The following is a 22,767-nucleotide window of genomic DNA, read 5'->3' as shown; positions in this document are numbered from 1 at the left end:
AATACAACATGCACACACACTCTCTCCCACTCTCTCGCTCTCCCACACACACAACAGTATGTGAATATGTAAATAAATTGTCATGACTTGTTTATTTTATGTATACTCCATTTCATTTTATATATGTATACTTTGTGGGGAAATTCTGTGTGCTTTTGTTTGAGTTACAAAACATGACTCTCTCACACTCACTCACACACCCATATTAGACCCAATGTAAATACATTGGAATAACTTTTTTTATTTATGTATGCTCCATTTTATTTGAGGAAAATGTCTGCAATAAAGTACATTCACAGTTAAAGCAACAGTTTGGTTTATTGGATATTTCTCTGAATAAAATGGGTGCCCAAAAGGAAGTCGGCAGACATGCAACCCTCTGGGAGTGTGTTCAGGTGTTGTCATCTGGAGCTGAAACATGGAGAGATGAGGAGGGAGGGGAGGAAGAGTGCAGCTTAAAGGTTTATCATTAATAATTGACACAATTCTATAATTAATACATATTAGAATAATAATCCATAATAGAGTGACCAATAGTTACTGTATTGGGATTGTTTAGTGTTTTAATTACTCAACAAGTAGTGCCCCAAGGTGGGATCCAACCGGCAGTAGAAAAGGTCAAATAAGGTCACCAAAATGTCCGTTATGACGACCCACGTCTGGCTCCCGCATGAGACCGGGGTTCATTTCCCCAATGGAGAGGGTTGAACATGTTGAAATGATCCTCTCTACTGTGTTGGGTTTCCGGGGGTTTCTCAATTGGTCCTGATTATTAGAGATGTTGAAGATTGGCTGGTCTAGGTCCTATGTGCCCTGTTTGCCCCTCGTGGGTAACATAACTTAGTCCCCTTACCTACCCTCCAGTAACCTCTTCTAGCCTGGGTGTTATAGTGCCCTCTATTGCGGTCTGGGATCATTGTCCACCCAGCACATCAGTATAGGGGGGAAATGCTGGAGGCACCAGTTGAGCAGGAGGCTGGGCTGACCATCTGGATGGACCCCATCAATGCCTTTTGAATGTCTTGGACTGTGCTCTCGTCTTCACAGCAGGTTTATAGTGTTGGCATATCTGCCAACATTTCCACACAGCTTCATTCTGGCACCAATGCCACTGTTATTAGACAGAAGATATGAAGTTGGTCTGTTTATGGGAACTCCATGCAGACTAAGAGTTTATGACATTCAAGTTACACTGAACAAAAATATAAATGCAACATGTAAAGTGTTACCAGAAATGTTTCATCCATACTCACAAAAAGCTTATTTCTCTCTAATTGTGTGCACAAATTAGTTTTTATCCCTGTTAGTGAGCATTTCTCCTATGCCAAGATGATCCATCCACCTGACAGGTGTGGCATATCAAGAAGCTGATTAAACAGCATGATCATCACACAGGTGCACCTTGTCCTGGGACAATAAAAGGCCAATCTAAAATGTGCAGTTTTGTCACACAATACAATGCCACAGATGTCTCAAGTTTTGAGGGAGCGTGCAATTGGCATGCTGGCTGGAAGAATGTCCACCAGAGCTGTAGCCAGATAATTGAATGTTCATTTCTCTACCATAAGCCACCTCCAAAGTTGTTTTAGAGAATTTGACAGTACGTCCAACCGGCCTCACAACCACATGAATGGCGTTGTGTGGGCGAGCGTTTTGCTGATGTCAACGTTGTGAACAGAGTGCCCCATGGTGGTGTTGGGGTTATGGTATGGGCATGAGGCAAATGGTGGTCACACCAGATACTGACTGGTTTTCTGATCCACGCCCCTACAATTTTTTAAAGGTATCTGTGACCAACAGATGCATATCTGTATTCCCAGTCATGTGAAATCTATAGATTAGGGCCTAATGCATTTATTTCAATTGACTGATTTCCTTATATGAACTTTAACTCAATGAAATCTTAGAAATTGTTGCATGTTGTGTTTATATTTTTGTTCAGTATATTTTAATGTGCAAAGATCTTGCATGATATACGATCTGCATTTTTGTATTTGAGGGACATGTTTCTCTAAGCTCCAAACTTACTCTGGGTGGGGATTGATATACTGATAATTGCCAGATGTTGTTAAGCAGTTGAGTAAACTATCATTATAAAACTTTCATTGCATATATTTGACATATTTTGGCAGGGCCTTGGGAGGATCGGACAGGAACATATAATCCAATACATCTTAAGGCTGCTTTAATGACACTGGCCTCGGTTCATCCAGATCTTATTTTCCAGGTCTCATATCTTGCTGTAGCTCTATTATGGGGCCAATGTCAGCAACGTGAGGACATCCTGGTCCACTAATAAGGTCAAAATGGGTGTCAGAAGAACCTGGGTTTCAGAAATACGTGGCGAAAATATAACTTGGTTCCATTTGAGACGCTTGGTTCCAGCATGTTCCATCTCTCCCATCTCCTCATTGGGTTTACATGAACCTATAAACCCATGTGGTGCTTGAAAGATGAATGAGGAGAGATTAATCAAAGATGCATGTCAAGTAAAATAACAATCCAATGTTCATCTCCCAGGACAAATTGATTAGAAACAGCTACCAAGCTATATGTTCATGGGGTTGTTTTTGGTACTTGTTTGGTGTTGTTTGGTGTTGTTGGGGGTTGTTGGGGGTTGTTTGGTGTTGTTGGGGGTTGTTTGGTGTTGTTGGGGGTTGTTTGGTGTTGTTTGGTGTTGTTTGGTGTTGTTGGGGGTTGTTTGGTGTTGTTGGGGGTTGTTTGGTGTTGTTTGGTGTTGTTGGGGGTTGTTGGGGGTTGTTGGGGGTTGTTGGGGGTTGTTGGGGGTTGTTTGGTGTTGTTTGGTGTTGTTGGGGGTTGTTTGGTGTTGTTTGGTGTTGTTGGGGAATGTTGGGGGTTGTTGGGGGTTGTTGGGGGTTGTTGGGGGTTGTTTGGGGTTGTTGGGGGTTGTTGGGGGTTGTTGGGGGTTGTTTGGTGTTGTTGGGGGTTGTTGGGGGTTGTTGGGGGTTGTTGGGGGTGATTAGTAGGACCCTTCTGGCTGAATGCTCTGGCATTGACATGAACAAAGGGCTTGCTCCACTAACTCCAGCCTCATCCCTCAGCGGTTTACCCCAGAAACATGGTTGCTTTGTTGGGGTGAATGCTTTGTTTTTTTTTGGAATCCCAGATTGCTCCTTTAAATAAAGTGAAATATTTTTATGGTATGAAAAAGCTGTTTGCTGAGTAATAAGTCCACAGTCAAAAAATAAGTATATGTTGGCCAACATGTTTTTAATCAATGCTCAAAATGTCATCATAAAAGTCCTATTTTATGCAACACAGTAAGATGTTTCATCTTGTTTATTCAGAAGCTTCTTTGCCCTGTAGGAAGGAAGAAGGAAACGAATGGATCAGTAATAATGAACATGCAAAATATATGAACATCAAAATAATATAATGGATCAAGCAGTGCTCAGATTGGATTTTCTATTTAGAATTTCGAAGTACCAACCTAGTTTGAATTATAGTGAAGCATAGGTGGTGTTGATGTGGTCATATTTGAACATGAGTCAGGTGTAGCTCTGTACCTTTCCAGTGTCGCGGGTCTTGGCTCTGAGCTTGTTGACCTGAGTCTCAGCGATGTCCGCACGCTCCTCAGCCTCCTCCAGCTCATGCTGAACCTTCCTGAACTTAGACATGTGCTGATTGGCTGCTTCCTCCTGGGTGAGGAAAAGCGAGGGAGAGCATAACATCAGTTTCAAAGTTTGAAGATTCAGGTAGCAAATTCAGATATATATATATTTTGTAAGTATTTAAAGTTTTTTTTTATCGTCAGACAGCAATGTACGGTATATAGGGGGCTAGATGATACAGCAGAGAAAGTGTGTTGCTGCAGTGCTACCAGTAGACCAAACCCCAGAACAGCAGATTAATATGAATAATAACCCTATTCTTTAAGTAGGTAACACAGACATAGGAGGTCCTCAGAAATGTGCATAATGTCTTCAGCAATAACTTGCAATATCAACTGACTGTTGTGCAGAAGTACTTTAAAGTTGGAATCCGTTGCAGTGAAGCATCCGTTATAACAACAACAAAGACGCTACTTAAAACAACAAACACTTTTTTTTCTAAATTATATATTTTTTCCTCTTGTTTATTTCTCGTGTTAGGGTTATATATGTATTTATTAGTTATACTATTATTGACTACTGCACTGTTGGGTAGGGCTTGCAAGTTGAGCATTTCACTAACTTGCACACACAATAGATTATATTTTAGCACAAAACTTCATACTCATCTCCTTCGTTTGATAAACAAAACAAAAATGATAACAAATGTGCCTGGGGCAACCAGTGTTGCTGTTTCACCTTTGGCGGATCTCAGCTTTAACTAAACTGTATTGACATGAAGTTAACTAGGGAAAAATATGTTTTCGAAAGCTTTCAGAGTATTTGACTAAGTCTGTGACTCACCGCTTCCTCAGCCTGCCTCTTGTAGGCCTTCATTTTCATCTGCAGCTTATCTACCAGGTCCTGAAGTCTGCCAACGTTCTTCTTATCTTCCTCAGTCTGTGGGACAAAATCAAAGAATCAATGCCTCAGTTTTATACACAAACCTGTCTGTGTTAGTGTCAAGTGTGTGAAGAAGGCACTTCCTCTTACCTGGTAAGTGAGCTCCTTGACTCTGCGCTCATACTTGCGGACTCCCTTGACCGCGTCTACACCTCTTTTCTGCTCGGCCTCCAACTCAGTCTCAAGCTCACGCACCTTTGTAGAAGACATGAACATAGGCATGTGTTTGAGGTGGTGAAATCATGAGTAACAAATCTTTGTAAAACAGAGTCTTCTACTCGGTCAAGGAGGCACAATAGTTGTCTGTTCATATGTACTTTTACAATTTTAATGGAAGGGATCTGTAATGTTAACAACAGCTTTTCCTTATCTAGGTGGGTTATTGAGAGAAAAGTCATTACACAATGCCCCTGTGTATTTTTACATGATCAAATAAATATCCAGAAATCAGTCTTTCAATCCACTCTAATCCACCCTGCTGTTAACTCACCCTGGACTCCAGTTTCTGGAGCTGCTTCTTGCCTCCCTTCATGGCCAGATTCTCAGCCTCATCCAGGCGGTGCTGCAGGTCCTTGACTGTGACCTCCAGGTTCTTCTTCATCCTCTCCAGGTGAGAGCTAGTGTCCTGCTCTTTCTTCAGCTCCTCAGCCATCATGGCCGCCTGGAATGGTAGTTTGTTTAATGTGTTTCTCTCTAGACCAGGGATCTCCAACGCTAGAGCAACGCTAGAGCAACGCTAGAGCAACGCTACAGCAACGCTAGAGCAACGCTAGAGCAACGCTACAGCAATGCTAGAGCAACGCTACAGCAACGCTAGAGCAACGCTAGAGCAACGCTACAGCAACGCTAGAGCAACGCTGTTCCTGGAGAGCTACCCTTCTGTAGGTTTTTGCTCCAACCTTAGTTGTAATTAACTGGATGCAGATAATCAACCAGCTAATTATTAGAATTTTTACCATTTTAGGACCACTATTGTTTTCACTATATATTCTACCTCTTGGTGATGTCATTCGGAAACACAACTTAAACTCTCACTGCTATGCGGACGACACACTAACCCTAACCCTACATTTCAACAAAACATGGTGAAGCTCAAAAATTGCCTACCTTGGAAGCCTGTGTTTCAGACATAAGGCAGTGAATGGCTGCATTTTTAAAACTTTAAAACTCTGACATATATGCTTGTTTTAGGTCCCAAGAAACAAAGAGATCTGCATTTTGATCTGACAATTAATATTGATGGTTGAATAGTCGTCTCAAATAAAACTGAAGGACCTCAGCGTTACTCTTGACCCTGATCTCTCTCTTGATGAACATATCAATAACTTGTCCCAGACCTGTTGTTTTCATCTCTCTCTCTCACCTGCTGTCTCATCCTCTGAATGCTCGGCTATGAAAAGCCAACTGACAACCACTGTGATTATTATTTGTCCCTGCTGGTCATCTATGAACGTTTGAACATCTTAAAGAATGATCTGGCCTTAAAGGCCATGTACTCTTATAATCTCCACCCGGCACAGCCAGAAGAGGACTGGCCACCCCTCAGAGCCTGGTTCCTCTCTAGGTTTCTTCCTAGGTTCCTGCCTTTCTAAGAGATTTTTCCTAGCCACTGTGCATCTACATCTGCATTGCTTTGGTCTGGAGTCCAAATTGGAGATTTTTGGTTCCAACCGCCGTGGCTTTGTGAGATGCGGTGTGGGTGAACGGATGATCTCTGCATGTGTATTTCCCACCGTAAAGCATGGAGGAGGAGGTGTTATGGTGTGCGGGTGCTTTGTTGGTGACACAGTCTGTGATTTATTTAGAATTCAAGGCACACTTAACCAGCATGGCTACCACAGCATTCTGCAGTGATACGCCATCCCATCTGGTTTGGGCTTAGTGGGACAATGACCCAACACACCTCCAGGCTGTGTAAGAGCTATTTTACTAAGAAGGAGAGTGATGGAGTGCTGCATCAGATGACCTGGCCTCCACAATCCCCCGACCTCAACCCAATTGAGATGGTTTGGGATGAGTCGGACGGCAGAGTGAAGGAAAAGCAGCCAACTCCTTCAAGACTGTTGGAAAAGCATTCCAGTTGAAGCTGGTTGAGAGAATGCCAAGAGTGTGCAAAGCTGTCATCAAGGCAAAGGGTGGCTATTTGAAGAATCTCAAATCTCAAATATATTTTGATTTGTTGAACACTTTTATGGTTACTTATGATTCCAAATGTGTTATTTCATAGTTTTGATATCTTCACTAGTATTCTACAATGTAGAAAATACTAAAAATAAAGAAAAACCCTGGAATGAGTAGGTGTGTCCAAACTTTTGACTGGTACTGTGTATCTGGGGAAGGGTATAAAACAAATGTTGAACGTTTCCAAGACCACAGTGGTCTCCATCATTGGGAAATTGAAAAAATATGGAACTACCAGACTCTGCCTAGAGCTGGCCGTCCGACCAAACTGAGCAACCGGACCACTCTGACAGAACTACAGAGTTCCTTGGCTGAGATGGGAAAACCTGCCACGAGGACGTCTCTACAGCACTTCGCCAATCTGGGCTTTATGGGAGAGTGGCTAGATGGAAGCCACTACTGAGAAAAAGGCACATGACAGCACGCCTGGAGTTTGCAAAAAGGCACATGAACGACTAAGAGCATAAGGCAAAAGATGATGTGGTCTGATGACACAAAAATTGAACTCTTTGGCCTGAATGCAAACTGCTATGTCTGGAGAAAACCAGGCAAAGCTCATCACCCTTCTTCCCTACCGTGAAGCATGGTGGTGGCAGCATCATGCTATGGGGATCCTTTCAGCGGCAGGGAGACTGGTAAGTATAGAGGGAACAATGAATGGAGCAAAATACAGGCACACCTGATTCAGAGTGCAAGCGACCTTAGACTGGGGCAAAAATGTGCGCTCCAACAGGACAGTGACCACAAGCATACAGTCAAAGCAACACTGGAATGGCTTCAGAACAAACATTTGAAAGTCCAGCCAAAGCCCAGACTTGAATCCCATTGAAAATCAATGGAAAAACTTTAAGTTTTCTGTTCACATCCACTCCCCATATAACTTAACAGAGCTTGAGAAAATCTGCAAGGACAATGGGAGAAAATCCCAAAATCCAGATCTGCAAAGCTGATAGAGACATACCCAAGACTAATCAAAGCTGTAATCGCTGCCAAAGGTGCTTCTACAAAGTATTGACTGTATTTCATTTATCACATTTCCAAAATTTCCTAAAAACATGTTTTCACTTTGTCATTATGGAGTTTTGTTTGTAGATTGGTGAAAAAATATGTAATCCATTTTGAATTCAGGCTGGAACAACAACATGTGGAATAAGTCAAGGGGTATGAGTACTTTCTGAAGGCAATAAATGTATTTATTAGGCTGTTAGAATCTACATTGGCTCAAACTGGGATGCCTCGAGGCTCAGCCATTCTAGTGTTAACCAGCCCAATTACCATTGGGGACAAATCAAGTTGCTGTAATTGAATAGATCAGAAGGACTCACGTCAGTGATGGCCTTCTTGGCCTTCTCCTCTGCATTCCTGGCTTCCTGGACGATGTCTTCCACCTCTCCCTGCACCTGCAGCAGGTCAGTCTCCAGCTTCTTCTTGGTGTTCAGAAGGCTGGTGTTCTGTGGGAAACAAGACAATTTGTTTGACTCTCAAGAGAACTTACATGTTATAAGGCAGAAGTTATGACATTTAAAAGCAAGCACTGTCGAATATCATGTGTGTAAATGGTATGTTTGGTTTCATAAGAAATAGATTTTGACCTGTACCTGGGAGTGTAGCAGTCCAACACGCTCGCTGGCGTCTACCAGCTCAGTCTCAGCCACTTTGCGGCCTCTCTCTGTCACCTCCAGAGCAACTCTCAGCTCCTCGATTTCAGCCACCATCAGACCGTTCCTGCGCTCCACCATGGCTGCCTGCTCCTTCATGTCCTCTGAGGCGCGGACGGCGTCATCAAGGTGCAATTGGGCATCCTGGGGTTCATAATGACAGGTTCATTAGGACTTGTGGAAGTAGGGGTGATAGGATCGGTGATAGAAATGTTTATTGGTAAGAATTTTCTCAATATCCCTACATTTCTACAGCATATTAGTCCAATCCATTCAATTCCTCTGTTCTATCCTTTTTTAAAGATTCACAAACAAATCCCTCCCCATGTTCAGGTTTTTGAGCCTGATGTCCCATTCCCTTTACCTTGAGCTGTCCCTGGACGTTCCTCAGCTGTTTCTGGGCCTCAGCCGCCTGGCGGTTGGCGTGGCTCAGCTGGACCTCCATCTCGTTCAGGTCTCCCTCCATCTTCTTCTTCACCCTCAGGGCGTCATTCCTGCTCCTGATCTCAGAGTCCAGGGTGCTCTGCATGGAGTCAGTCAACCTCTGGCTGTTCCTCTTGATCTGCTCCATCTCCTCGTCCTTCTCAGCCAGCTTCCTGTCCACCTCACCCTTGACCTGGTTCAGCTCCAGTTGCACACGCAGAATCTTGGATTCCTCGTGCTCCAGTGTGCCCTGGACAAGGAGAAGCAGTCAGGCGAATTGTGTTCAATACATTTGGACGTGAATAACACAAGCAATTAAATATATATGACTACAATAAACACCAATACAGGGAGCATTAGACTGTAGTTGGTATTGGCTCGTGTAACACTGCTTTTCCCATCAAACAGCTGTAGTTTGTACCTCAGCCTCCTCCAGAGCTGTCTGGATCTCAGACTTCTCTGTCTCCACGGTCTTCTTGGCCTTCTCCAGCTCATGGATGCTCTTGCCAGTCTCTCCGATCTGCTCAGTCAGGTCAGAGATCTCCTCTGCACACACAAACACAGGAGCAGTTTAGACTTGGGAGATTTTTTTGTGGATATTACCAATGCACTGAAGTTGACACTGAATCATAATAACAGATAATTCATTAACAGCATCTTCATATGGTCTTGCAAATCTAATTGCCCTCCACTTCATTGGGTTGTTCGAAGGAACACCGATTACGAGCCCCAATAATATAATTTTATACTGTACATGAAAATTCAGAGATGGTGTAATAGTAATCTGGATGTCATTTTCAAAACACTAGTCAAACATGAGCAAAATAGATCTGCTGTCAGATCCTCACGTTGCAGGTTCTTGTTCTCTCTCTTCAGAGTCTCCAGATGATCCAGAGCCTCCTCGTAGGAGTTCTTCATTTTGAATAGTTCAGTGCTCATTGAGCGAGCCTCCTTCTGAACTCCTTCCAGCTCAGCCTGGCCCTCCTCATACTTCTGCTTCCACTCTGACAGAACCTAGGGAAATCCATGGGATTTTCATTAGAACTCATTGATGGAGTTTTGAATCAGGAATATTGTACAATTACACTACAACTGATCATATAGCAGACAGAAAATATCCCCCTAGGGTGAGGTTTATTCATTTTCACCTTGTCAAAGTTCCTCTGCTTCTTGTCAAGGTTGGAGGCCATTGCGTTAGCTCGCTCAACATCAATCATGAGGTCCTCCACCTCTCCCTGCAGCCTCTGCTTGGTCTTCTCCAGGGAGGCGCACTTGGCGTTAACTGCCTCGATGGTCTCCTCAGCCTCCTGCAGACGCTGGGTTAGCTTCTTCCTATTGGACAACAGAGGGTGGTTTTATAGGGCTAGCTTCTTCCTATTGGACAACAGAGGGTGGTTTTATAGGGCTAGCTTCTTCCTATTGGACAACAGAGGGTGGTTTTATAGGGCTAGCTTCTTCCTATTGGACAACAGAGGGTGGTTTTATAGTGAATAATTTGTTCCAAACAAATGTTACAATACTTATTGACATTTTCTCAGAGCCCCCTACCACTAGTCTCTCTAGACATCCGGGTTGCCTCCAACAATGTTCCAATGTTCCAGGCTAACACCTCTGTACATAATAGAATGGAAGTTTAGAACTATGTCACTGCCTACATCACTACCCACTGGGCACAAACTGGTTAAATCAACATTGTTTCAACATCATTTGTCAATGTATTGTTACATGGAAAATACATTGGATTTGAAAAAAAGTTATTAACAAACAATTTTTTTGAGGGTGACAATTCAACTACAGGATTACATCAACATGGTTATATTTGCAACACTGACAAACCTTTTATAAAATATGTTGAATTTGTACCTTTGAAACAACATCAGATCTTCAACATAATATCCACTATAAGAAAAAAAAACAATAGGCTGGGCAGCACCTCCTACTGGAGAGTTGATCTATCTACAACTACCCTTTGGTCTCCCATCCAGGGTTTTAACCAAGCCCTGCTTGGCTTTCATATTTGTTACAGACTGTTACCAATGTGCTATCGTGAGAATGATTGTTGAGAAATCTCCACTTAATAGATTCACTGTTGCTATCAAAGTCATTCCAAAGGGTAGGTTTAACAGGGCAAATGAAATGTAACCATATTTTATCAGTCATATCATCAATGATGCAATTTAGGCCTTTGAGAAGTCATCAACAGCTATTGTTTAAATTTAACCCAGGATTCAACTAAAAATAGACATATAGGCCTAGGGTTTCAAGCTTTGGTTGCTTTCAAATGGAATCCGCAAGTTAGCAAAATAATATGTTGGATTCATGTCTCCATCTCAAGTCTCTCAACCAAAAATCTAAGTTAAAGAATGACTAAATCAAATCCTTTAAAGTTTGATTTAGACCTATTAATTAACATTGATTTTTGGTTGAAATGGAGACATGAATCCAACATTTCAATTATTAATTTGTAGACAAACTGGAATTCAAGCCAGACACACTTCAATATTACTTTTGTAAGACAGCCTAACATGAAGCTAGTAACTATCTTACAAACTAATGTAACAGTATTTATTCAACCTTACAATGAGTATCACATCCATGGCCACATTTTGAGGTTACTGTAACAATAAATGTCTTCTTATGTAATCACAGAAAGCGTTCAGGGTCGCAGGTCTGTGGAAATCTTCACAATTGCTATAATAATCTGTACAGAATCTCAAACGGCATTGATCACTTTACATTTACATATTAGACATTTAGCAGACGCACTTATCCAGAGCGACTTACAGGTAGTGAGTGCATAATTTAAAAAATATATACTGGCCCCCCGTGGGAATCGAACCCACAACCCTGGCGTTGCAAGCACCATGCTCTACCAACTGAACTACACAGGGATCACGTGCACTATGTACTTCAATGTCATCTCAACTAGCTGAAATCCAGGTAATTTGGTTGTGCAATTTGATCAAGCATATTGATAACGTTAAGGGCTCTATTCAATCAGATCCGACATCCAGATTTAAGCCGACATCCAGATAGCGGTTGTTTTGGCGGTGTCGGAGGTGGAACTGCCTTAGAGCTGTCCAATCCACAAGCATCTCCTGGCATTATACCTAAAGCGGACATTGCCATTGGCTGCATGGAGTCGCATTAATCTCATTCAGCCCTGTTTACAAGTTTGAACACTGGAAATTAGGCTGATAGAAATCCTCATTATTTAGTTTAATGATTTTCAATTTGAGCGTCATTATTTCTATATAGCCCACACTTTCTCGTTCTGAACTTGTATCGCAAGTGGGATGGGTGTGGCTTTGTGACAATGATCAAGAGCAGCTGCTCACCGATTTGACAATTCCAACGCAGTTACACTTTCGACACCGCCAAAAAATCAGCTATGTGGGTGTCGGCTATCACCGGTTAACGCTTGATCTGATTGATTTTATTTATATTTTTTATAAAGAAACAAAATATGACATTGGATTCCCATTTTAACTTTGGTGTACTTTTAAATGATTGAAAGCACAGTGATAACCCATTTAGGTGACAACTAAATAAAACAATCAGACATTGATTTTCAATTGTAATTTGGTTGTGATTTTAGATGGTTGAAAGCATCAAACTCTTAGCTGTCTTTTTGAGTGGGTGAAAATGTGCTGGAATCTCATTGATCAATGTATCTACCAAATATTACCCAAATTCTCCACATTGAAATGACGTGGTCTGCCCAGTGGGTACCTTATCGGTTTGAATAAAATACCAAATAGTAGCTAGCAAGATGGAGATCACAGGGGTTATTTTTAAGAGGACCCACCCCACTTTTATTTTTCTTATTGAAGTTGCCAAGAAACCAGACCACACCGCTGTTGCCTAGGGTGTGGGTTTACGAGACTACCCTACCGCCATCACCATCCACACCCTATATGTGAGTTGTTGCTGTTGCGTGCGACTCACTTGGCCTCCTCCAGCTCCTCTGTGCGCTGAATGGCATCAGTTTCATACTTAGTCCTCCACTGAGCCACCTCGCTGTTGGCCTTGGACATGCCGCGTTGCAGCTCTGCCTTGGCCTCCTGCTCCTCCTCAAACTGCTCCCTCAGGAGGTCACAGTCATGGCGGGCAGACTGGACACCATGGGCCAGTGCGTTTTTAGCCTGTGAGAGAGAAAGGGAAAAACAGAGAGATTAGAGAGATAGTAAAACAAATGAAAGTAGATGGCGCTGCAGTGGATAGTGGACATTTTGCGGGATTCTGACCAATTCTGCTGTTTTTTTTAATGCTGATCTTAACTTTTTTGTACGTAATGTCTCCGCCATCATTTCCTTCTGGACATCAGAACAGCGATCACTTGCCTCGATTTGGATGAAGATTTCTACTTCAACGAATCGGAAGCTCTGGGCCTTCTGCTTACTTCGGACCAGGGCCTAATCCCTGGGACTCGAAAGTGGCGGTGAAAAAGAGGCAGGTGAGGCGGCCTCCTAACGAGATTACGTCGGCGAACAAATAGACCGCCATTGCCCTCTGTTCTGGGTTAGGGTTAGGGTTAGGATAGACCGCCGTTGCCCTCTGTTCTGTTGGAGAATGTGCAGTCACTGGCAAACAAACTGGATCAACTCCGTCCTATCAATGGGACCTGAAGAACTGTAATATTCTATGTTTCTCAGAGTCTTGGCTGAACAAGGACATGGACACCCTGGACCCACTCCAATTCACATACCGCCCCAACAGATCCACAGATGATGCAATCTCTACTGCACTCCACACTGCCCTCTCCCACCTGGACAAAAAGAACACCTATGTGAGAATGCTGTTCATTGACTACAGCTAAGCATTCAACACCATAGTGCCCTCCAAGCTCATCACTAAGCTCAGGACCCTGAGACTTTCTGACGGGCCGCCCCCAGGTTTTGAGGGTAGGCAACAACACATCCGCCACACTGACCCTCAATACAGGGGCCCCTCGGGTGTGTGCTTAGTCCCCACCTGTACTCCCTGTTCTAAACATCAGCAAGACAAAGAAGCTGATCGTGGACTAGAGGAAACAGAGAGCAGAGCACGCTCCCATCCATATCAAACAGAAATTTGCATCCTGTAGCACTAACTCCAAAAAGTTTTGGGACACTGTAAAGTCCATGGAGAATAAGAGCACTTCCTCCCAGAGGCTAGGAAACACTATCACCACCGATTAATCTACAATAATCGAGAATTTCAACAAGCATTTTGCTACGGCTGGCCATGCGTTCCACCTGGCTACCACTACCCCGGCCACCAACTCTGCACCCTCCGCTGAAATTTGCCAATGCCCCCCCCTGCTTCTCCTTCACACAAATTCAGACAGCTGATGTTCTGAAAGAGCTGCAAAATCTGGACCCCTACAAATCAGCTGGGCTAGACAATCTGGACCCTTTCTTTCTAAAACTAGCCGCCGAAATTGTCGCAACCCCTATTACTAGCCTGTTCAACCTCTCTTTCGTAACGTCTGAGATCCCCAGAGATTCGAAAGCTGCTGCGGTCATCCCCCTCTTCAAAGTACATGTCCAGGCCCATCTGAAGTTTGCTAGAGTGCATTTGGATGATCCAGAAGAGGATTGGGAGCAGAGCATATGAGCGGAGTGGAGCGGTGAGAATCTCAGCTCCTCGCTCACGGAGCTGTTCACCCCTCCGCTCCCCCCGCTCAAAGCCACATCAGGCCAGTCCGCTCATTATCGCTCAGCGCTCAACGCAGTTTGCATCGCGCTCCACTCAAATCGCCCCCCGCTCACTCCAAAAAAGGAACAAAATCTGCATGTATTTCACTTTTAGCTTAAACCACAGCCTTACTTTATCTCCCCGAATTTGTTGCATACAGACTCATCTCGGATTATCCATTCTGTCTTGAAACGGGGATCTAACACTGACGCTAAAATGAGATGTTAATCAGTATAGTATATTCCATAGCGAATTGACACGTTGTTTGCCAATGTTTCTGCAAAAGCAGCGATGCCCATTGGAAGTGCAGCGTGAGTGTAATCGGTGAGCAGGGATTTGATTTCTGTGACAGCAGGGAGGATCATCCCCAGGTTCCCCAGCTCCTTCTGCATTTTGTCTGTGAGGTCTGCTAGTGGTGTCAGCACACTGACAAGGTGCGTCAGCTGCCGTACTTGATTCAGGGTGATGTTAGCAACGTTAGACTTGAGTTTGTTTTGCCATAACGGGTCTTTTTGGAACAACCGGATGAACGACTGAATCATCCGCAGCTGGCTGCTCCATCGAATGGCGCAGGCATTTGTGGGGCGGACACCTAATTGGTCGGTTTCCTCTGTGCTCTTGCGTACACTTTTCACCAGGTGCCCGACTTTCACTAACAGCCTATTAATGTTGTCGTGCTCGTTAACTGCGTTTTTGATCGCCAGCTGAAGCATGTGAATGGGGCATCTCAGATGTAAATTTGACAGTAAAGTACTGATTTATCATAGTTTCTTGGGGGGGTGTAGCCCGGTTGAGCTGCGCTGGCGAAGTGTTGCATCCCTTCGCATTCTCCTTTACTCAGCGGTTCATAGTCCATGAAAATCATTTTAAAAAATGCTACATCCAGCTCTCTTTTTCTCTCCCTTGTTATGGTTGGGCCTTTGCATGCAGTGAATACACTTTTGAATTCCTCAACCCTTTTCTCTTGTTGCTGCTGCTGCTCCTCTCGCTCTATAAAATACAAATTCATGGACGACACAAATTAAATTAAACAGATGGATTCTGGGTCAGGCTTGAGCATGCTTCAGACTCGTGGTGTGAGCGAGCGAAATTGGAGCGGGACATAGGGCGACACTCCGTCCTTTTAAAAATGTCGCTCTGCGCTCTGTTCAAAATCCGTCCGCTCACGCTCCACGCTCGCTCCCGCTCCACTCCGCTCATATGATCTGATTGGGAGAATGTCATATGGTCAGATGAAACCAAAATATAACTTTTTGGTAAAAACTCAACTCGTCGTGTTTGGAGGACAAAGAATGTTGAGTTGAATCCAAAGAACACCATACCTACTGCGCTTTGGGGCTGTTTTTCGGCAAAGGGACCAGGACGACTGATCCGTGTAAAGGAAAGAATGAATGGGGCCATGTATCGTGAGATTTTGAGTGAAAACCTCCTTCCATCAGCAAGGGCATTGAAGATGAAACGTGGCTGGGTCTTTCAGCATGACAATGATCCCAAACACACCGCCCGGGCAACGATGGAGTGGCTTCGTAAGAAGCATTTCAAGGTCCCGGAGTGGCCTAGCCAGTCTCCAGATCTCAACCCCATAGAAAATCTTTGGAGGGAGTTGAAAGTCCGTGTTGCCCAGCGACAGCCCCAAAACATCACTGCTCTAGAGGAGATCTGCATGGAGGAATGGGCCAAAATACCAGCAACAGTGTGTGAAAACCTTGTGAAGACTTACAGAAAACGTTTGAACTGTGTCATTGCCAACAAAGGGTATACAACAAAGTATTGAGAAACTTTTGTTATTGACCAAATACTTATTTTCCACCATAATTTGCAAATAAATGCATAAAAAATCCTACAATGTGATTTTCTGGATTTTTTTTTTCATTTTGTCTGTCATAGTTGACGTGTACCTATGATGAAAATTACAGGCCTCTCTCATCTTTTTAAGTGGGAGAACTTGCACAATTGGTGGCTGACTAAATACTTTTTTCCCCCACTGTATGTAGATATTTCTCTAAACTCTGTGGTTGGTGGAGTCCACATTGGGTCCCTTACCTTGACCTCCTCCTCAATCTGCCTCTTCAGCTCCTCCACCTGCTGGGTGAAGGCCTGTTTGCCTCTGGTTAGCTGAGACACCAGGGCTTCCTTCTCCTCCAGCTGGCGGCCAAACTCACCTGCAGAGATAGAGGGACATCTTGTTAATGGTTTCTCTGTTCTCTATGATTGAAAATGTTTTTTAGGTATTGTAGGGCAATGTTAGGTGGTGAATAGTACAATAGAAACTATGCGATAATATATTCAATTTATCAGATGCTTTTATCCAAATATTTTAATGTGGACTAGACTTAAGGAAAACATTGGTTTGTTGTTAATTGTTGATGGTACCATTTTCTGTCAGAAGTCTGGCCCTCTGTCCACTGATGTCGTTAACCTGGCGAAGATTCTCATCATTCTTAGTCTTGATCTCACTCAGCTGGTCCTCAAGAGTACGGCACATCTTCTCCAGATTGCCCTGTTAGTGAAACATGTACCATTATTACTTCAGTTGACGTGAATGGTAATGTAGTTGACCCTCCTCAACACTGCCTGACCAAAAAACATCACTACTCACCTTAGCCTTGGCGATGGTGTCCATGTTGCTGGAGAGGTCATCAATCTCCATCTTGTACTCACTCTTCTCCTTCTCCAGCTTCTGCTTGACGCGCTGCAGATTGTCAATCTGCTCCCCAAGCTCAGCCACACTGTCGGCCTGCTTCTTGCGCAGAGCGGCGGCTGTGGCCTCATGCTGCAGGGTGGACTCTTCAAGATCACGACGCAGCTTCTGGAACTCAGCCTCGCGCTTCTTGTTCATCTCAATCTGAGCAGCAGTGGCACCTCCGGCCTCCTCTAGCCTTTCGCTGATCTCCTCAAGTTCCCTGGAGAGATCAGCCCTCTGCTTCTCAACTTTGGCCCTGGCAGCACGCTCAGCCTCAATTTCTTCTTCCAGCTCCTCAATACGGGCCTAAAGCAGGGGGCAGGAGCAGCGGGGAATGAACACTACAATAAAGTTGAAACATTGGAACCTCACAAAATAATAATAGGATGTATATTTTGCATAAATATGTTGAAACAAAGTCAGTTACACTAATATATTCAATAGACAGTGTCCCATGCAGGAACCAAACCCACAGCAGTAGAATCTACCCATAGAGTTAGATAGAGGACTCTGGATGGATGGAACCCATTTTAGGACATTGCCATTGAGGGCTTCCACCATTTTAAAGTAGTTAACTGGGCCAATGATTAGAGGGTTGTCTTTTTCAAACTGTGTTGCCTATGTTTAGAAAATGTCTTTAAGCTATAACACCACCATCTTGTGGCAGCAATAAATTAATGACAAGATTTTGCTCAGGACTCCAGCACTGCAGGTGGCGGTAAATCACAAATATTAGGTTTACACTTTTTTCAAGCACAAAAGAAGAAGACAATCGACTACGTTAAAATTGAGCTGTCCATGCTGTCACAGGGGCCATAATGTCACAGATAAAGTATTAGTTCTCTATCTAACTCTACGGAAGCACCATCATAACATCAGTAAGAAGCAGCAGCAAGAAACACCATCTTCCAGCCTACTGAGCCATCAGAAGCCACCAGTAGAAAGGTGTGCTACCAGGAGATGATTCAGGTGCTTTCCTGTACTGGAGCTTATATCCTGTTGTACCTGGAGTTCCTTGATCTTCTTCTGCAGCTGAGCTCCCAGAGACTGCTCATCCTCAATCTTGCTGAGGAGCTGGGTGGTCTCAAAGTCCTTCCTAAGAAACACAAACACGTAGATTGCAGAGTTGGTTTTGGTTTCGATAGTTTAAAGACAGAGAATCATACCATTCACTTTGCTTTTAAAAATCACATGCAAATGCTAATTCATAATTACAAGAATTAGTCAAGAACCCCCATTATGTTGATCAATGTAGTAGGTAATACTGCAGCCATTTGTTTGTTTACTTCTTGATTTTCTCATCAGACTGCTGCTTGTCATTCTCCAGGTCCATTATGGACTCCTGGGTCAGTTTCAGATCTCCCTCCAGCTTTCTCTTGGCTCTCTCAAGGTCCATACGGAGCTTCTTCTCTTGCTCCAGAGAACCCTCAAGCTACAACATAAAAACACACATATATTGTTCAAATCCAAACAACTGAAGATAATGCCATCATGGCCAAAATGTCAAACTCCACTCACGTCATCCACTTGCTGTTCCATCTTGGTCTTGGCTTTGGTCAGAGTGTTGACTTTGTCTTCTTCTGCCTGCAGGTCGTCCAGTGTCTGCTGGTGGGCCTCTTGGAGGGCTTTCTTCTCCTTGGTCAGCTTGGCAACACTCTCATCCATAGATGCCATCTCCTCTGTCAGGTTTTTAACCTGAAAACGGTCACAACAAAATGTGTCTTTGGTCACTTCACCATAAAGGGAAGATTTAGTTTGAAATCTATTGCATTCATTTCATTCAGATTAGAAATGTATCAACAAGTGCTGTACTATTGATTCAACACTAGATGGCAGTGTGCTGAATGGAAGTCATAAACAAGGGGGAGCCGAATATGCAATGAATGTGGGGAGTACCCCGCAACTGAAATTCAACAATTTTTCCTGCACCCAGAATACGACTTGAATTCCATTTCTGTTAAGCTATGTCTTGAGTTGATTACTATTTTGATTCTTGTTTGGTTAGACTGTCTATGGTAAGACACGAGACCTTGTTTTCAGTGGCGTGCTTCTCCTTCTCCACTTTGGCCAGGGTGAGCTCCAGGTCATCAATGTCCTTCTTCAGCTCAGAGCACTCATCCTCCAGCTTCCTCTTCTTGGCTGTCAACTCAGCGTTCATTTCCTCCTCATCCTCCAGCCTCTCGGTCGTCTCTTTGAGTTTGGCCTCCAGCTGGATCTTGCTCTTGATGAGCCCCTCGCACCTTTCCTCAGCATCGTTCAGATTCTCTGATTCCTGTTTTCAGAACAGGAAGAAAAATCTGTGTCCTCACTTTCTGTATGAAAATATAGACTAACATTTGTCAAAGAGGGCAAAGCAAATCAACATAAATTCATGAAATGTGTATATATATATAAACATGAGCAATAAAAATTAGTGAGTTAGCCACATACAGGTAACAGCCAAAATAAAGGAAACATATTGAAAGCAGGTGCTTCCACACAGGTGTGGTTCCTGAATTAAATAAGAAATACATTTCCCATGATGCTTAGGGTCATGTATAGAAATGGGTTAGGGTTACCATGGCTAGAAGACGAGATCTCAGTGACTCAAAGGAGCATAGGGGGTTTAAAGTGTGTGTGTGTGTGTGTGTGTGTGTGTGTGTGTGTGTGTGTGTGTGTGTGTGTGTGTGTGTGTGTGTGTGTGTGTGTGTGTGTGTGTGTGTGATTGGAGTGGTGCCTGAGACAGTTTTTTCCACCACCATCAACAAAACACCAAATGGAATTTATTGTGGAAGAATGGTGTCGCATCCCTGCAATAGAGTTCTAGACACTTGTAGAATCAGTCACACTTTATTTGGATAGTCCGAACTATGATTATTCAACACTGGAACTCTTCCAAGTCAAGGTAAGGTTTTATTCATTTATTGCCACCAGGGACCACTGATGTAACTGCTAAACTGCTTGCTGCTAACTGTACACTGTACTGCATGATTGTAGCAGGTTTACTAACGTGTTAGTTCTAGTAGCTATGTTGACTATGATGTGACGACGATGTAGTCTGTTTGTGGCGGTTAGCAGTCATGATATGAAGGTTTGGTTTGGAAAGTTTTTTTTGCCTGGTCACAGACAGCCGATGTGAGCAAAGTGATCATGCTGATTTTATATGGCTGCTATAAAAATGAACTGTGTTTGTTATAATGTTCAAGTGTTTAAAATGTTGAACGTTTAGGATGTAATGGGAGCAAAAAGTTAGGTTGGAGTGAGATTAAAATTGATTGGAGTAAGAAAGGTTAATGTTTAAAAATTAATGTTTTAAAAGGTAATGTTAATAAAGCATATTAAGGGTGCCCTGGATATCCCCAGGTCAGAGCAGCCAGGAGGAGGCAGGGAGGGGGGCATCCTGTGAAGGCGCACGTCTTAACTAGGTGAGGAAAAAAGGTGGGGGCTAGTTGGTGCTGATAAAGCACCTTTTGAGAAATGGCCACATTAGGTGTCAACCACTGAATGCGCCATCGGGGCAGGTGTTAGCCACGATGAGTTAGCAGAATATGAGGAGTAGGGTATAAAAGAGGCAGGAGTTTTGGGAGATTTTTGGGACTCTCTTTGAGCTTGTTAGAAGAACATGTTGCCTGCTGGAAGAAGATATTTGCTGTAGCTTTTTAGCTTAAGATAGGTTTTTATTTTTATTATACCTATATCTTTTATTTATTCTTAAAATATTAAGGTAAATTCTAGGAGGAATCCTTAAGGTTACCTCATTGATAGAAGGGTTAAAGTAGCTGCTAGAATTGTTTTAGACACCAACTGAGGGACTGATCATCCTGAGGGGGAGACAAAAAGCTGTTTATAAGTTGTAGAAGGTAAGAATCTGTTTTTCTTGTTATTAAATATTGTGCTTCTCATAAAATTGTAATAGACAAAAAATATTTTATTGGCACACACCAATGAGGGTTTAGTTAAGGGCGCTAGAGGTGTCTATCTATTTAATCCACTGTTGATTTTAGCTTATCATTGATTGGTGATATTGATTTGTGATTTTTAGCTTTTACAAAAGGTATTGGGAAGTTCTGAAGATCATCAGGCACCCCCACATGGAGTTGACCAAGTGACAGCCTTATTCTAACCGGCACATCAAAACAATGTACAAGACGTTGGGCTATTGTATTAGTAGCTAGCTATATTGCTATAAAAATATTGGTCCACATTCTAGCTACTGTCCATCACTGATACAGGCAAGATTTGCTTTCCTTGGCTCCCTACAAAAAGCTTTAGGGCCAAATGTTATATTGGTTGTCTAGTAGCCAGCTAGTGGGGATTCTTGTAAACATTACAGCTAGGTTACTCCAGCTGTTGTTTAGTTAGCTAGATAGCTAGCCAGGTAGCTAACAAGCTAGCTACATTTTGAGTGCAGTCGCTAGCTAGCTAGCTAGTTACTAACTACCTAATCTCTACTCTTCAGATGAGGTTTTCAGAAAAATAGCTGAATAGTGGCTAGCTAACATAGTTACAGGTAACATTACTCTTATACTTGAACCAATTATCCCAAGTTGCTAATAGTTACCAGTAGCTACCTGGCTTGCTAGCATTATTGGTCTAGGGAGTAGGTTAACTAGCCTCTAACTTCACCAGTAAAACTCCAGTATTACAGCTACAACTCTGTATTCATCCTTGATAATTCAGTTCCGTTGCAGAAGACGGAGGAGGAGAGTGGATGGTCCTCCGCCTTGTCATAGCTAGCTGTGCTGTGCTCCGTAGCAATTAGCAAAGCTACCCTGACCCTGGCTTTTTTGGTTTGTTTAAACGGAGTGTGGGCTGTGCCAGAAACCGTATGGGCTGTGCACTCGGAGGAAGGTGGAGATGTGCTATGTGAATTAATCAATATTTATAAGGAGTCATATGTCGGAGTTTGGAGTGTGAAACTAAACGAGCATTTCCGCACTAGGATCGTAATTACATCCAAGTCGTGGCGGCAACTTCCTCTGGAGGGGTCCTTTAAGAAACGTTATGTTTGGGTTTCCTTTATTTTAGCAGTTATCACTACTTCACACTGTACGCCTGTGTTCATCAAATCAAATGTTTTTTGTCATATACGCCGAATGCAACAGGTGTAGACTTTACCGTGATATGCTAACTTATGAGCCCTTAACCAACAATGCAGAGTTAAGAAGAAAATTAGCAAAGACAAATAGAAAATAGTAACACAATAAATAACAATAACGAGGCTATATACAAGGAGTACCAGTACAGAGTCAATGTGCAGGGGTACCAGGTAGTTGAGGTAATACAGAATGTAAATGTGGGTAGGGGTAAAAGTGACTAGTCAATCAGGATAGATAATAAACAGAGTAGCAGCAGTGTTGGTAGTTGAGGTAATATGTACATGTAGGTAGGGGTAAAAGTGACTAGTCAATCAGGATAGATAATAAACAGAGTAGCAGCAGTGTTGGTAGTTGAGGTAATATGTACATGTAGGTAGGGGTAAAAGTGACTAGTCAATCAGGATAGATAATAAACAGAGTAGCAGCAGTGTTGGTAGTTGAGGTAATATGTACATGTAGGTAGGGGTAAAAGTGACTAGTCAATCAGGATAGATAATAAACAGAGTAGCAGCAGTGTTGGTAGTTGAGGTAATATGTACATGTAGGTAGGG

The 22,767-nt window shown here is 43.1% G+C and overlaps 1 protein-coding gene across 1 annotated transcript in view; it reads right to left on the bottom strand.

The window, feature by feature from the left end:
• Positions 1-3,509: 3,509 nt before the first annotated feature.
• Positions 3,510-22,767, bottom strand: part of LOC311121592 (myosin heavy chain, fast skeletal muscle-like) — a gene marked incomplete at both ends in the record, with an annotated part of 38,680 nt that continues 19,422 nt past the window's right edge. Inside the window, 18 exons of the mRNA XM_084196053.1 lie at positions 3,510-3,659; positions 4,416-4,511; positions 4,605-4,709; positions 5,005-5,175; positions 8,021-8,146; positions 8,294-8,497; positions 8,718-9,026; positions 9,198-9,322; positions 9,625-9,790; positions 9,925-10,108; positions 12,725-12,921; positions 16,499-16,617; positions 16,829-16,955; positions 17,055-17,444; positions 18,144-18,234; positions 18,425-18,570; positions 18,657-18,833; positions 19,168-19,410. Coding sequence (XP_084052179.1) covers positions 3,510-3,659; positions 4,416-4,511; positions 4,605-4,709; positions 5,005-5,175; positions 8,021-8,146; positions 8,294-8,497; positions 8,718-9,026; positions 9,198-9,322; positions 9,625-9,790; positions 9,925-10,108; positions 12,725-12,921; positions 16,499-16,617; positions 16,829-16,955; positions 17,055-17,444; positions 18,144-18,234; positions 18,425-18,570; positions 18,657-18,833; positions 19,168-19,410 — 3,126 coding nt within the window. The remainder of the gene's footprint in view (positions 3,660-4,415; positions 4,512-4,604; positions 4,710-5,004; positions 5,176-8,020; positions 8,147-8,293; positions 8,498-8,717; positions 9,027-9,197; positions 9,323-9,624; positions 9,791-9,924; positions 10,109-12,724; positions 12,922-16,498; positions 16,618-16,828; positions 16,956-17,054; positions 17,445-18,143; positions 18,235-18,424; positions 18,571-18,656; positions 18,834-19,167; positions 19,411-22,767) is intronic.

Source organism: Coregonus lavaretus (assembly GCF_964263955.1).
Source record: "Coregonus lavaretus genome assembly, contig: HAP1_SCAFFOLD_154, whole genome shotgun sequence".
Lineage (NCBI taxonomy): Eukaryota > Metazoa > Chordata > Actinopteri > Salmoniformes > Salmonidae > Coregonus > Coregonus lavaretus.
This window is presented reverse-complemented; position numbering and strand designations above follow the sequence as displayed.